The sequence below is a fragment of the Varanus komodoensis genome, unplaced genomic scaffold (genome assembly GCF_004798865.1).
Source record: "Varanus komodoensis strain SLA01 unplaced genomic scaffold, ASM479886v1 scaffold10, whole genome shotgun sequence".
Taxonomy (NCBI): Eukaryota; Metazoa; Chordata; class Lepidosauria; order Squamata; family Varanidae; genus Varanus; species Varanus komodoensis.
In genome coordinates, this window is record NW_025335269.1 from 21,837,777 (window position 1) to 21,854,735 (window position 16,959).

At 40.4% G+C, this 16,959-nt stretch overlaps 1 protein-coding gene across 2 annotated transcripts in view; it reads right to left on the minus strand.

The window, feature by feature from the left end:
• Positions 1-16,959, minus strand: part of ULK4 (unc-51 like kinase 4) — a 205,339-nt gene that overhangs the window by 91,219 nt on the left and 97,161 nt on the right. For both annotated transcript variants that reach the window (XM_044456388.1, XM_044456378.1), the window contains one exon: positions 5,829-5,934. In XM_044456388.1, coding sequence (XP_044312323.1) covers positions 5,829-5,934 — 106 coding nt within the window. The remainder of the gene's footprint in view (positions 1-5,828; positions 5,935-16,959) is intronic.

Here is a 16,959-nt window from a genome sequence, read left to right on the forward strand (position 1 = left end):
ATCACAGATCACTCTCCGTATGGCAACAATAAAACTGTTCCATTTAATTGTCTATTACATCAATGTATCCAAATGATGGATTAATTCAGCACTATGGTTTCCATACATGCATTCATAATCTAGCCCCATATGGTATTATTTTCACAATGTAAGATATTGAATATGGTATGCATTCTTTCAAGGGACTACTGAAGATAAAGGCAAGTGAGTAAAGGAAGGAAATGGAAAGTATGGAAAATCATGAGGGATCCAATATCTATTCCACAGTGCCCACAAAAAGCAAGATGTGGCAAAGGACTGACAGAAGAAAAAACAAAGTTGCCTCTAGGGATTATAATTACCTATAAGTATAGGAAGGGTCCCTGCAAGCATTTAGGCATGTTGTACTCCTTTGGGGACTTATCAGGTTCTCAGAATCTTTGAAAACTGGCCATTATATATTAAAAATATAAAAGGCTGACACATGACCTTTTTTTGATTAAAAACGTTAATGCTGGATTGCTGCTCTCAGAGGAGTCACTTTAAGGATGCAAGATTTAACAGACTTTAACAATATGACAGGCACAAAGACACTGAAATCTAATTAATCTCTTGACATTTGACTAAAAGTCAAAGCAGTGGACTACAAGATGAACAGAACACATCATCCGTGAAGGTTGACTACTATTATGTTTCTTTCATGAGGTGTAAATGAGTTATTAAGCATCTTCAACCAAGTTTTATTGCCAACCTAATCTTCTTTTTAATAACTGTCCATGCATTAAGTATCTATTGTTTTCTTGTAATACAGTCTATGATGGAGCAACTGCTACAAACTCTCATTCTGTGATTTCAGTAAAGGTGTCCTTTGTGTATTATTTACAGTTTTGGACAAGACAGTCAAACTGAGAGTTGCTACTGGCAGTTTTACAATAGCAAAGCATGTAAGGTCCTTGCTTTATCAGATCCCTTTCAAGCCAGAGGTTGGTTATTCCACTTACAGTAATTTGGATTTTCAGTTTTACTTCAGTATTCAAACTTCAGGAGATACAGGAAATCTAAACATGAATAATATACAGTTCCTGTTTTTCTTTCCAGTAATTTCTACTGTTGGATGATCAAGTAGATTAAATAGTTAACAAATTCAGTTTTGACCATATGTAAGACAAGACAACAAATCACCAGTTCTGTCTGTGAAGTAAATAACTGTCAAATCAGTCATTTACTGAACTGAGTCATGTGCTAACACAATTGCCATATGGCAATAGGTCATATGATAAAATTGGCATGATGTTTCTAATCATGAAAATGACATTCTCAAAAATGAAACACTGGGCTGTATCTAGTACAGTCACTGACCTCACTAGTAGGCAACATTTTGGAAAGCCAGGTTGCTTACCTGTAACTGTTATTCGAGTGGTCATCTGTGCATTCACACATATGGGCTTTGCCGCGGAGCGCAAGGCCTCGATTGGAGAAACTTCTAAAGCTCAGCACCATGCAGTGGGTGGGAGCCCAGCCCGCCCCCTATCCAGTAGCATGAGGAGGGGCTCTCGCCCAGTCCCTCAGTTGCCTGAAGACCGCACTGTCCCAGGTGTGCGAGGGATCCAAGGAACCTGTGAAGGACACAGAGGTGACTGTGCCCTGCCCAGACCCATGCAGGGCAACATGCTGATGCTGCAGAGGGCGGGTTGTGTGAATGCACAGATGACTACTCGGAGAACAACAGTTATGGGTAAGCAACCTGCCTTTCTTCTTCGTGGTCTCTGTTCAATCACATATCTGGGTGACTAGCAAGCTTACTGTCCAGGAGGTGGGGGCTGTCGTCACCGGAGGATTGAAGAGAGTACTGCCCTGCCAAAAGCGCAGTCCTGTCGGTCACGAACGTCCAGCTCTTAGTGGCAGATGAAGGTTGAAGCTGTGGACCATGTTGCAGCCTTGCAGGTTTCTTGGAGTGAGACACCAGCCAGTAGCGCAGTGGATGCGGCATGTGCACACATGGGCAGACTATTAGGGAAATCTTGGCCATGTCGTAGGTGACAAAGATAGTACTGGAGACCCATCTCGAAAGTTTTTGACTGGAGATGGGCTCTCCTGCTCTAGGGCCTTAGTAGCATATGAAGAGGTGGTCAGAGTGGTGTAGTGACTCAGTGCAGGCCCAGTAGAAGGCAAGGGCCCTCCTGATATCAAGTGGGTGGAGCAAGGCCTTGACGGGGATAGATTGGGTTGGGGAAGAAGGCAGGGAGGATTGATGTGCAAGGGGGAAATCACCTTGGGAGCAAAAAGTGGGTCAAGCCGGAGGATGACCTTATCCCTGTGGAACATGGTGGAGAGGGTGTCGATCTGCGAGACAGTCAGTTCTCTGGCATGATGGGCAGAAGTGATGGCTACGAGGAATGCAGTCTTCCAGGAGAAGAGAAGGAGGTCTGACATGGACATGGGCTAGAAGGGCCTCCTTGTGAGGGATTGTAAGAGCATGGAGAGGCTCCAGGAGGGGATGTGGGGCCAGACTGGGGGGCAATGTTCTGGGGACCCCCGAGGAAATGGCATGCCAGGGAGTGGGTGAACATGGAGAACCCTTGAGTAGGTGGGTGGTAATGTGAGATGGCTGCCAGGTGGACCCTTAGTGAGAGAGAGAGAGGCCCACGGCGAAGCAGGCCTGTAGATAGGCAAGGATGTGCTCAATGGAGGTAGAGGAGGGGTCGAGGCGATCAGGGGGAAGGGGGGGAAGGCATAGAAGAGGACTCCTTCCCACCTGAGAAGAATGGCGTCCCCCAGGGACCCCCCTGCCACATCCTGCTCTGCAGCAGAATCAGTTGCATTTGGTGTTTGTGGGGATGGCAAGGAGGTCCCCCTCAGGGTGCCCCCATTCCTTGCAAAGTGTGTGAAAGCCGGAGGCTTCCAGCTCCCACTTGTGTGGGAGAGAGAGGGAGCTGCTCAGATAGTCTGCCAGGGTGTTTAGATGCCCTGCCACGTGAACTGCTGTGATGGTGATACCCCTCTGGACACACCAGTGCCAGATGATGGTTGTCAGGGTCAAGAGGTGAATGGAGTGGGTTCCCCCCTGGTTGTTCAGGTAGTACATGATGATGGTGTTGTCTGTGGCTACCTGAACATGGCGCCCTGTCATGTTCTACTACTAACATTTCCAGCATGTTGATGTGGAGAGGAGCCTCGTCCAGTTCCCAGTGGCCCTGCGCATACATGTCTGTACAGTGGGCACCCAGCCTGTGTTTGATGCATCTGTCATGACAATGATGGATGGCTGTGGGGGAGGAAGGACATGGGTCGTCTCCAATGCTGGCGGGTGGGGCAGGGTCCTTAACAGTGTGGCACTTCTTTTTCCTCATAGCAACTGTGCTGCCTGGGACGAAAGGTCATTTCCTAACCTTGAGAGGCTTGGGAGGTGCCCTTGGTGGGAAGTGGGGGTTGTCGGCCTCTGAGGGGTCAACTGTTGTAAGGGCTCACTGCCACAGGGTGTGGTGGAGGCAGGTGGCCCTCTGCCTGTGGATCTGCTTTTTAAAAGTCGGGCAGTCGGGGCAGATCTCAATGACATGCCCCTCACCGAGGCAGAGGAGGCACTTGGAGTGCCCATCGGCGGCAAGCATCTGGCCACACAGGAGCAGCAGCAGCAAGGACCCGAGTCAGCCATGTGGCTCAAGCAGGAGTACACATGGAGAGAGAAGCAGAGAAAGGAGGATAGATACTCTGCAGGGGAGAGGGCGGAGAAAGGCATCAGACTCCTCACTGAGTGGCAGAGGAAGGATTTTTTTTTTTTTGTAATGAAGGAAGATAGAAGAAGAGAATGCTTCCGCCCATTCCATGGTGCTGAGCTTTGGAAGGTTCTCCTATTGAGGCCTTGCACTCCACAGCAAAGCCCATATGTGCGATTGCACAGAGACCATGAAGAAGAACTATGCCTGAAAACAGAATGATGAAGGAGGTGATTTTTACTAACTCCTCTTTCACCCTGCAGTCTTCACATGAACTCTTCCTCACCAAAAATATGAAATGAAATGAAATAATTAAAATATAAAAATCTGCTTCAGAGAGTTAGGAGATCTTTCATAATGCTGTGGGAGGTGGCCAGATCAAAGGGTCTTCCAGCAGCAGAAGAACACAACTGAGTACAGTCTAAAGGGTTCGTCTGTCTTCAGAAGTAGCAGAAAAAGATTCAGAAAAGCATGTCAGTCTTGTGTTTACCATTAGCACATGGTAAACTATCCCTTATTGCTTTTATCACATGGTGATTCAAAGGTATGAAATACTGTGTGTGAACAAAATACGCTTATCATATGAAGGCTTGATAATATGGTTGCTATGACACATGACAGTTAATAAACCATATATTATTAATTCCTATTATTATTTGTAATCTGTACACATCAGTACACAACAGTACATGTTCTAGTAAAGAATTAGACACTGTATGCATGGGTATGAGTGCAACCATTATAGCACTGGCACTAAACAGGTGCCTGTGCCTGCAGTCCTTGGGTTTTGGAACCAACATATGTATAGTACCCAATATCCTTAAATTATGCTCCTGATTCCAAACTGCCATTCTTCTCTTCCTGTCAAGAAGCAGAGAGTAGCTAAGCTTTCCTGTTTCCTACTGAGTGACTAAGGCTGTGACTATATATACACACGTACTAGAGACTAACTCCCATTCAAACAAGTGGAATTTAATTCATTTTTTTCCTGCTTCTGCCTTATTTAAGACATTTGTATGCCATCCTTTGCTAAAGCCTCAGGATGGCTTACATGAATAAAATTCCAAAATACATAACAACATTATAAATAACCTAAAACGTTCCACAATATATCATCTCTTAATTAATAAAAGCAATAAAAATAAAATTGCAACTGTATATAAATTAGCAATATTAATATTTCCGGGTTTTAATTGTATTGTATTATATTTATTTATTTCTGTGAGCCGTCCCGAGGCTATATAGCAAGGGGACGGCATACAAAAACTTTAAATAAATAAGTAAAATAATAGCATTCGTTGTTAAAATGGAGATTAAATAAAAAGATCTTTACCCTAGTTTTGTTTATGTCATTTGAAGCTTAGGCACTTCATACCTTAGTCTGCCTATCAGTACAGATTCCACTTCATTTGCAACCCATCAATGCCATATCACTGATCCTGGGTACATGTAACAACCATCGCATCTCACAGCAGTATTAACAGCGACTGCTGTGGTACTGTTGGAGAGCATCCAAGGTTCTGTCTGTTTGAAGATCTGCCAGTTAGGAAACCTTGTGCAAGCTGTGTTAACAGCTTTCAAGATGTTAAGGTCTGAAGCTACAAGTTCATCCAGGCACATGTAAATTGCTCTGGCAAACGCAGACTTGTCTAAAGTGACACTAACTGTACTTCTGAACTTTTCTTTAGCGCTACCCCCATGCATTCATCACAGGCAACTTTAGGACTGCCACTCCACTGCAGCATAAAATCACTCCTGAGAAGAGCACTTTCAGAGGGATATCTACTGAAGGCACCATAATGTGATGCTTGACTGCTTCAGGAAAAGCATAATGTTTATTGACCAGATTATGAGTAGATTTAGGTTTTAACTAGAGATGACCTATCTGCAGACATAATACTGTCAAGTTTCGGGAAGGGGAATGTCGATGGATTTCCTGGGCCTTGAAGCAGTCCATTGAACAAGCAGTTCATTATGCCTGGCAAGCAGAGCTGCTGAAGCCTGCTTGCAGCCACACCAAAATTGTTACTCCTTCTGAGCAACTTGCTTTGAAATGGCCTATGAAATATTTGTGAAGAAGCCAAATACTGGTAGACAAAAAGTGTACAGTGAATAAGAAGCATTAGAAATGCATACCTTGTTCATAAAGTAACGCCATATTTGTTTTTTTACATGAAACCAGGTTGTTCAGTATTGCAACGGCAGTCTGTATTGTATTTCCCAGAAGAGTAGTTTGATGTTCCTGTAACCAAAAACATGTTTGCACATGAATTTTGTTTCCATATGTAAGTAGTCTCTCATTTTGGCAAATAGGCCCATCAAATGGTCTAGGAGCAACTGATGCTATAGAAGAGCTGAAGCCAAGCAGCAGTGAATTTAAGTCCTGTGGACCGGGGAGCACTAATGACTCATGTAACAGCAGGATAAAAATAAATTTATAAATGAACATGAATTTTTCTTCTATTATTAATGGTTTTATTGTACCTATTACAATAAAAATCACAAATAACTGGACTTTCAAAGCTATAGTCTTATAAAAAGTGCAGCTATATGTTCCTAGATCTGAACTCTAACACCTCGTCACCATCACTAATAAATGAAATGTATGGATTTTATATTATATTCTTCATATCTATCTGTCCATTAAATAAGAATGTTTATTTTCTGTGTACTCTTTGGTAAGGGTGGAATGGTTATTATGCATTTTTTTCTTACTGTTTTATCACAGCCTGTCAAATTTTATATAATGTTGTTGTTATATGACAGGCAAAGTTGTTCTAAATTTGTTTTTAAATTGTTGTTATTTCGTAAACTGTATATTCTGTAAGGTATATTTTGTGAACTGTTCTGAGAGGTCATCTAATCAAACAGTGTAGAAATACCTTAAATAAATAAATAAATATTAAAAAATCAAAATATATAGAAATAGTGTAAAAAAGTTTGGGCTTTGTAAGAAAGCTGAATGGTGCCTCAGTATGACAGTAAAATACAATGAATGAAAATGTTGCAATTTACTTCCTTTTAATGGTACCAATGGTGGGCGTTCTCACCTTGCTGTACGATTATGCCAATTCTACTTTCCAATTATTTTTAATTGATAAAGCGGGTGCTATGTGCTTGAATACAAGACTTGGCAACCTGCAAACCTTGCTTCAGGTGGAAAAAAAGAGGGAAATATTGGGACATTTCTAGGTTACAAAAACAGCAACAGTGCACTTAACAGCTCTTTGTGAGTCTTTTGGTAAACTGCATTTATTCACAGTCCATGCTCCAGTGACTTTCTGAGCACCCACATGGGAGGAGAGACTACTGATGGAGTCCCTGAGAGCCACCTTACCTTCTGGGCTCAAGTATGCCTTCCAGACTGGGTTTCCCTGTCTTCTAGCATATTAATAGGAGTAACAAAACCAAAATAAATAAAACCTCTCCCATTCAACAGAATGACTTTAGAGTTTAACAAAAATATTAAGATTTTGAAGCATACCAATCCCAATATTTTAATGATGATTATGGCAATTTACAAAAATTGCACATAAAGTGTACGGCACTTTAAGATAATAGATTCTGTTGCAAAGAATTTACAGTCTCAAAAATTGACAAGGAGGAAGTGTCTGCAGTATGTTAAGTCACAGGTATTTAGGTTTAGTTTCAGTTAAAGATGGGGACTGAGGGCTTGTGCCAAAAGCATTTTCCCAATTGTTCTCAGCAGGTGAAGCAGCTGCTCCGTAGCTGGATATACAAATACATGCTGTAAGAATGTAGGCTATTTCTTACAACAACACAAGATGAAAAGCTAGACTTTGACAGTTACTAATGAATCAAGACAAATGATTATGTTACATCAACAAAGGCTAAAATAAAAATAAATAAATAACCTAAATAAGAGCAGATTATTGCATTATTGTTCACCTGAGTTGTGAGATGATGGTCAGGTTGTAGTTAAGGTTGTATTCCTCCTAAAGGTTGGGGGTTAGACTCAGATTTAGGTGTGTGTAACTGAACTGGTAGAAACAGGCTTTCCTTCATAGCAGTCTCTATGGGAAGTTTTTTTATTGTTTCTCTTATGATAATTGCTTGATTGCTCTCGATAACCTTCGCTATCTGCTGCCTGCTACTTGACCATATGGGTAAAAGTCTTTTGTGTTCGCTGGCTGCAATTGATGGGATAATTTCCAGGTCTTCAATGTTCTTTTCCTTACCTCTTGGTGATTTATTGTGCCCTCTCAAGGAAGCCATTCCTAACAGGGTTGTTTCGCCTTATCTCTTTAAGGGAAATTTCTTCAGGTTATGCCTTGCCTTTCCTCCACAAGAATTCCAGCATTCATTCCTTATCTCATTCACACTGACTAGCCTAGGTCATTAGATCACTCCTCCTAAACTTAAGCTTACCCAATGCACCTTGTTGACATGTGTTCTCCTGGTGCTAGGCATACAATCAAGAATAAGCAGTGCTCAATAAGCAGAACCTCAATGCCCTTCCCACAATATCGTTTAGACCAACTCTGTGTATTTGGATGAACAGGCTTAGGACAGACTGTTTTAAGAGTGAGAGACTTAGAAGAACATGTGTCCATAGGTTCAAATGGACAATTCAGCAGTGCAGTAAGATCCAGCACTGATCTAAGAAACATGGTAGAAAAATGATGCACAGCTGAGGCATTAAGAGCATAATGCGAGATAAAATGGGAGGACTCCCTTTGCATGCCAACATGCTACTGAGTACTGCCACTTGCCTATTAATTGTATTCACATTCAGACCTGCTAAAGAAAATCCAGTGCTGTACAAAATCAAAAAATAAATCAATACATAATAACTAACAAGTTAAACAGCCATTCTATATGTACTAATAACTGTCTTAAAAGCAAATAATATATTCAACAGTTAGAAAATGAAAAGGTTTTAACCTGGCTATGAAACACATATAATATCAGTGCTAGGAATATCTGCTTGGGGAGCTGATTCCATAAATGACGTGCCACTGCCAAGAAGGCCCTTCCCCTTGTAGCCATGCCCTTTATTTCCTTTAAAGGTGGCTCACAGAGAAGGGCCTCCATAGATGATCTAAGGGTCCAGGTAGGTGTATATGGGAGGAGATGCTACTTTAGGTATCCAGGCCCTAACCCATTTAGGGCTTTATACATTAACATACGCACCTTAAAGCAGGCCAAGACTTCAGTTGGTAAACAGTGCAGATGATACAGCACTGGGCTGATGTGTTCATTCCTGCTTGTCCCTGTCAGCAGATGAGCTTCCCTATTCTGTACTAATTGGTACAGCAGAAGCCCTCCTCCGGGCACCCTCTGTGAAAGATGTTAGGAGACGGAGTACCTGAAGGAGGGCCATCTCTGTGGTGGCACCCCGACTATGGAATGCACTCCCTAGAGAGGTCTGCCTGGTGCCGTCATTATGTGTTTTTCGGCACCAGGTCAAGACCTTTTTATTCGATCAATATTTTAATATGTATTAATTGGATTTTATTGTTTGTATTTTATTGGATTTTCAGCCAGCATGGAATAGTTAATTTAGTTAATTTATTTTATTCTGATTAATGTTGTAAGCCTTCCAGAGACGAAAGTAATGGATGGCATACAAATTTTATAAATACATAAATGCAGTTTCCAAGCTGTTTTCAAGGGCAGCCCCACACACAGCACATTACAGTAGTCTAAACATGAGGTTACCAGAATGTGGATTAACATTGCTGGATTCTGCCTGTCCAGACAGAGATGTAGTTGGAGCTCCTGGCCACAGATGTCACCTGTGACTCCAGGGACGGTTCCAGATTCAGGAGCACCCCCAAGTTCCACACTCAGTCCTTTAGGAGGAGTGCAGCCCTGTCCAGGATAGCATCAGCCTGGAGCAAGGCTCCCCACACCTATAGCATCTCTATCTTGCCTGGATTAAGTTTCCATTTATTAGCCCTCATCCAGTCCATCACTTTGCCCACTGGTTCCGAATTATCATTGTCTTACCTGGATGAGATATAAGAGAGAGGTAAAGCTGAGAGTCATCAGTGTACTGATAGCACTTCAGCCCAATCCTCCACATGGCTTCTCGCAGTGGCTGACTTCCCTCTGTCTAGCGAACCATGAGGTCATGTAGAATATCCCAGCTTTTAGTTGCGTTAAGTCTAATTTTTCCTTTCACCTTGAGCAGACAGCTGTTGCTCTCTGCTTCTTCTTATCAGGAATACAACTTCACCCCTTTTTTATTTATATTTATATCCCATCTTTTTCCTTTTCAAGGAACTCAAGGCAGCTTACATAATTTTCCTCCTCCTCTCAATCTTATCCTCACAACAACCCTGTGAGGTGGGTTGATCTGGGAGTCTGTGACTGGCCCAAGGTCATCCAGAAAGATCCATGGCTGAGTGGAGACTAGAACCCAGAGCTTCTGAGTCCCAGTCCTGCACTCTTTCTCACTATACCACACTGTCTCTCTTAGCCTGATGAGCCTGCTGTAGCTCCCATTGAACAAAATACTCTGGCCACAAATATCCATGCTCTGGTAAAACAAACAAACAAACAAACAAACAAACAAACAAAAAACCATTTGGATTACAATGACTTATATGTGGGGCTGCCCATGAAGTTTCAAAGTTCAAGGTACTTTTTTAACCATTATGAATACATCTTAAAAATTTTCTATCCATGACAGCCCTATTCAGCTCTTGTAAATTCCAGGGTGTGGCTTCCTTTATGGAGTCAATTCATCTCATATTTGGTCTTCCTCCTCTTCTATCTTCAACTTTCCCTGGCAAGATCTCCAAGGAGCTTTACCTTCTCAATATGTGTCCACATTATGACAGCCTCAACAGCTTTGCTTCTAGGGAAAGCTCTGGCTTAATTTGATCTAGGAACCACGTGTTCATCTTTCTACTTTTCCAGGATATTTGCAAAGCTCTCCTCCAACACCATGTTCTGAATGCATCAATTTTCTTCATGTCAGCTTTCTTCACTGCCCAGCTTTCAGATCCATACGTAGTGATTGCGAATACAATAGTGTGAATGATCTTGACTTTGGTCTCTAGTGAAACATCCTTACACTTGAATGCTCAGATAACCCTCCCCATTCGGAAACAGAATACAATGAAAGCACTGCTTTCAGCCAAAAGAGCAGAACTGGATGGTAGAATTAATGAGCAAATCTGTGTCCAACAAGTTTTAGATATGATACATCTTTACCTGTTTTCAAATGCAATCAGCATTATGTTGAAATCAAGATAATTCAAAATTGCTAAGAATTCAACTCTAAATACTGTTCTTAAAGCATATTTAGACCACAAAGCACACCAGTCACAATAATATTACTGTCAAATTTAAATGGCAAAGGTAGCAGAATGGTCACTGAGATAAAAGGGAGAAATCACAATGCAGAAAAATAACTACTTTTCATTCAGTTTATTAAATCTATCAGTCAGGATTCAGTATATCATATCTAATGTTAAAGTATAACAAGATTAAAGTTTTTAATATATCATTGTAGTACAGAAAAAGTGCAGTGTTATAATTCTTTCACAAGGTTCACAACATACAATGCTCCCTTATTTTATTAACAGAAATCATTCTGTAACATCTAATGAAATAAGGCTGCATGGAAAAGACTATCAATGGCTACTAGTTCTGAAGACTATACACTAACTCCAGTATTAATGGCAGCATACCCATGTACATCAATTCCTGAAGAAAATTACTGTTCTACTCATACCCTACAGTGTACTTCTTTCAGGCAGCTGCTTTGCCACTGGATGAGATGGACCCTTGGACTGATCCAGCACAGCCTTTTAGAATGCTCCATTTAAATTTGCTCCTACCTCCACGGAACAATCTGCCATGGAAAAACATACTTTCATTCTACCACTGCATACCAAGATATGTTTGTATCAGGAAGAAATGATGTGTTGAAAACTACAGCAAACTGTAGAAAAAGTTTCAGAATCAATAGCAATGGGATCACCATATGAAATTTGAAATGGCATAATAGTGTGAGAGGACTATCATATCAGTCGGATTTAAGTTTCAGGAAGCCACAAGATGCCTCATTTATACATAGGAAGTTGCTGGTGGTTGCTACACTGTATTTCTTAGAGTTGTGCAAAAATTATTTAAGTCCTGTACAATCTATCAATGAGAAAAGCTGATCTAATTTGTGTGTACGACACCACAGACTGTGGACATTTAATGAACAGTGCTCTTGACAGCTTTAATAAAACATAGCATTTGCCAGCAGAGATAATTAGAACTGAAGCAGCAAAATTCTAGTGTTTGGCAACACAGATGAAACAACTTCATTAAAATGTACAGCTTCAGCAAATGAAAGGCAAGAAAGCACTGGACCCTGAAGAATCAGCCTTCTCAAAACTAATTGCTTCAGTGCTTAAACAGGCCAGCTATGAAATACCAAGGGCATAACAAGGAAAGAAAAATAAAATAAAGGACTAGTTTATAGAAGAGAACCCACCAAGATTCTTTATAAAGAAAAGACTTTAAATTTACATTTTAAGGGATGCAGAATGATAGGAAAAAATTTGGAATGTTTAAATCTAGCCTGGCACACAGAGATATATAAAATATCAAAGAAACCTTGTACTGTGTCATTTTTAGTTTATCAGATTTGAACATACATCAATATGATATGTTTCAAAACAGTTTAACCTTCTAATATAATAAGTTTATATTTATTCTACTTCACTGGCACATACCATTGTTAGGGTTAATTTCAAATATGTAATGAAACAAAGTCACTGAGTGCTATGACATTTCACACAGTAATTTTATTCCACTTGATGAAATTACAGTGGCTAAATTGCAGTTACTTGGGGCATCTCTCTCTCTCTGCCTTTCCTAGATGACCTTTGTTGGCAAACAAGGTAATTACTATAAAAGAGAGGAATGCCATCTTCATACAGATAGAGTGATTCAGAAATCATATATTCTGAATGGTAGCACATGGGTTGGAGCACCATATGGAAATGCTTCTTTTCAGGCAAGCATGTCCTTCCTAACACCTAAATTCTAGCCATTCTTTCACTGATGTTCCTGCTTTCACTATGGCTTTTAAATGTTTAAATTCTTTTTAATCTTTATTTTAATTTGTTATGCACTGCTTTAATATCATATAGTGTGGCAATACATGAATTCTAAAATAAATAACTATACAGCAAAATGAAGTCGTATCTTATTTATTAAAAAAGCCTAGTTTATCATTTTTGCAGAAAGTAATGTAACAAGGGTTTGGTACTGACTATCTGTGGAAAATGTTTTAACGTAAGCAAAACTTTATGTTGATTTTTGTATAATTTATTTCAAAAAAACAAGTAGTTACTCAGTATATTAATTCTCTGTATTATTTATTTTATAACAAAATGCCTTTAATATAGTTTGATTAAAATGGTAGAATTAAACTTCATCTTACTCTTTAAAACAGCATTCCTATTACTCTTTCCTTCTCTGAGAGGTGAAGGAATGCTTACCCGAGCCTGCTTTCAGAAGTGGGATGGGGTAACATACAACACAAAAGCATTACAAGAAAGGTTAAGTAATCCTACCCATTACACAGATATAGGAGAAAAGTCGGGCAAGGATGCTGTTTTTGATGGCAGCCCCATGTTTCATACATCATCCAAACTTTTATTGGATTGGATAGTGCTCAAATAAAACTACGGGAAACATGTTGAACCTTGGTAGATATATGCTTCACTAAATTGGCCAGTTAGGCTCCATCTGTAACTGGTATCAACACTTTACACATCACAATCTTGCATCTTTAGTCATTGTGTGACATCAGGCACACGACATGGACTTGGGGTTATTGCACCAAGTAACCTATTTATTAGATTTTTATACCACTCAGTAACCAAATCTGTCTGGGAAGCTCACAAAACAAAACTATACAAATATATTAACATAGTAAAATAGAATATAAAACCCTTTATATTATATTAAATATAATATAAAAGCCTAACCTGCAAGTAGAGCCGCTAGTATGAAGGGCAATAACTGGCTAAGTGGAAGAAGATACATATGAACCATCTTACTCTGTGCACTGGCTTGTGTTCTGAGCATCAACGACTGGTGAGGAGAAAAATAAAAGATTCCTGTACCCTGTGTGTATTCTTGTCTTTGTGTCCCAAGCTGTCCACAGTTCTTTTGTTCTACGGGCCAACCTAATTATATCGCATCTTGTTTGTCATACAGTTAGCCTTATCATGCAGACTTAAAAAAAATGTCCAATATGCATCCAATCTGAATCTCAGTGTGTCAGGATTTCAGACCTGCTTGGAATGAATACCCAGATTCAGTGGAAGCATACAATCAAGCACTCAACCGTTTATTTACAGCAACAGGGATCTTTAAATTACAACAGTGCTGAGGGGTAGTGGTTTAAGACTGGCCATGAAGAACAGAACCTACACAGAGTGTTTTATGGAGTTGGTGGCAGGAAGGGGAATGAGGCTTTGAATGGGTGATATGCAAGAAGCACACAAGGACAATACAGAAACATTGAGAAATAATCAGGGAAACAGTGGGAAAACATCATGACACATCAAGCTCTTGAGTGATAGACGAAAAGATTAAAAAATCAGAAGTTACAGAATATAACAGGTTTCAATGTTTGCTTTTTACAGTTTGAGGTAGGAAATTGCAGAAAGACAATGAGGAGTTGAGTCAGTATTTGAATATTCAAATTAGTTGTATCTTTTCCCCTGCTGGCTGTGCACTGCATCTGAGAGCTAGTAGCCAGAGGGTGAATCATTGCATATCCTGGGGCTTTGGGGCGGTCTCCTTTTCCTATAGAAGGAGCCAGAATTGGGGAAAAAAATCTGCAGATGGGAGTGGGGGGAAAGCAGGCAAATCTTTATTAGGGCAATTCCAACAGGTGTAGGCTAGCAAAGCATCAACCCTCTGTGTCACTGTTTTCCTGATCCAAACTGGGATCTTTTCATTTGCAAGATAGGTTGGGGTGGGGAAGCTACCCTATGAATAGAATACTCATGAAAAAGCTAAATAATGTTAATGACAGTAGCAGCTAGTGACAGGTGTACCATCCAAGACTCTATAAACATATAAAGAGTATATAAAAATTTAAAAAATCAGATTACACAGTTGTAAAATATACAAATGTATTAAAAGAGATAAAGTTTTTGATAGGCCCATCTCCTCACACCATCTAGAACCATCATTATCACAAACACTGTATGAAGAAGTATATGCATACATACCTGTCTGTCTTGTAACTACTGCTGTCTAGAATTATGGGTAAGGGGGGAAATGTTGCCCCATTCAACTCACATGAACCACAGCTTTTATAATCCTCTGTCTTGCATTCCCTCTTTTTTCTAAATTTAGAAATTTGGCTTTATAAGGAAGTGCTTCAAACCCTTCACTGTTTTGGTTGCCTTTTCCTGCATCTTTCTGTGCTTGGACAACATCCTTACTGTGATGGGATAGCCAGAAATATACAGGGTATATCAAATGCAATGCATAGATGTATGTAGCAGTTTTGCAATCTTGACCATTTTATTTGCAGTCCCTTTCCTGATAATCTCCAGACATTTTCACCACAGCTGAATACTGAATTGATGCTTTTATTTCAGTGAGCTATGTACCACAACCTCAAGAAATTCTTTTTAAATTTCTGTCAGGTCAGAACCATGCCATTTGTTTCAAATTTGCAAGAGTGTGTGTATGTGCTCTGGATGACCTCTAGGACTTCTTCCAGCTTAATTCTAGATTCCCAAGACTAGGGTTTGGACAAGAGATTACATTTTAATGCTGGCCCAGAACATCTTCTTTTAGTTAAACACTGATAAATATGTGGTCATGGCAACTAATTATTAGATCACAGTTGGAAGGAGAACATGATTTGGAAATCAGGGCTTATCTTCCCATTCCCTTAACTGGGAATGATGTTGCTGAGCTGCCGATGTGTGGAAAATAGAAAAAAGCCTGAAGGTTTGAGACAGGGAAAGTAATTGTCATAGAGAGCATAATTCAGGCTCTACAGACATCAGGATGCTGGCTGGCTCCCTATGTTCTTATGTGGATTTTGGACTATCTAAGTCTTTGCACCAAAGCTCCAAAATGTTCAACCTGTACATTTGTAAATAAATTCAAATATTCCAAAATTCTAGAAACCTCTTGTAGCTTTCTTCCAAAGAGAACCAAACCAGGGTAAACAATGCATCCTAACAGTTTCTTACCACTCGGAGATAGGTCAAACCACTCTTCTTACTCCCCAAATCCACTCTTCTTTCTCTTTGTAAAACCAATACTGGGGGGCTCTATCATACATGTTTATGTACAATATACAGAAAGATTTATAGAAGAACCAAAACCATAAACAACAGTGAGAGCAAAACATAACATGTTCTAAACGAGTCTCACTTTTCTTACAAATAATGAAAACTCTCTTCTAGAGCCTTTTGCAATGAACAACGACTGAGTGCCTTTTAAAGTTCTAGTCTTACAACAAATCTTAACTTGAGAACAGGGTTGCCCCATCTTTGAAGCAGAGCAAAAGCCACTGCTGAGGTGGCAGCCTGGGAGGAGTGGCAGATTGGGCCACCACGGCCAACCTCCTGTTGGGCCACTGCAGCTCCATTGGTTTTCAAGCCCATATTTCAGCCTGGCCTGGCTGTTGCTGTCTCCCGTTCGCAGCCGAGCTACCGCATGCAACTGTGTGTATGCTGCCTAGCCTGTCTCCCAGGTAGCCCAGCGCCCTCCACAGAACCCACTGAGCTGCCTTCTGCAAAAGCTGTTGCATGTGTCTGGAGGCTTGAGTTGCCTTTGTAGTTTGTTCTTCTGTGCAAAGTGGAAAGAGGAGAAAGGTAGAAGTAAACTTCAGTCTGTTTTCCCCCTTCAGAGTGCTGGGATCAAGATAGAGAAGGGAAGAGACAGAGCAAAACAGTTCAATTCAACCACAGCTGTTCCCAGTAAGCTGGGGGCGGGGGGTGCACGCTTTTCCTCTGTAGAATGTGAAAATGTGTACTTTTAGTGTTACGGATTTTTTTTAAAGTACATACTTCCAGCACAAAGTGTGAAAGTGTTAAACGTATTTTTAAAGTTTGCTTTAAAGTGAGTACATTCCCCCTATTTAAAGTATGAAAGCGCAACTGTTTAAAACTGTTTAACTGTCCATTTTGAAAGTGCATTTTTGAAATGTGCATTCTTTAAAATCTACATGTTGTAGAAGCAAATGAAGGCTTTGGAATTTGCAAACAGGTTTACAGAATTTGCACTCCTGTTTATATCTGGGATTACAAAC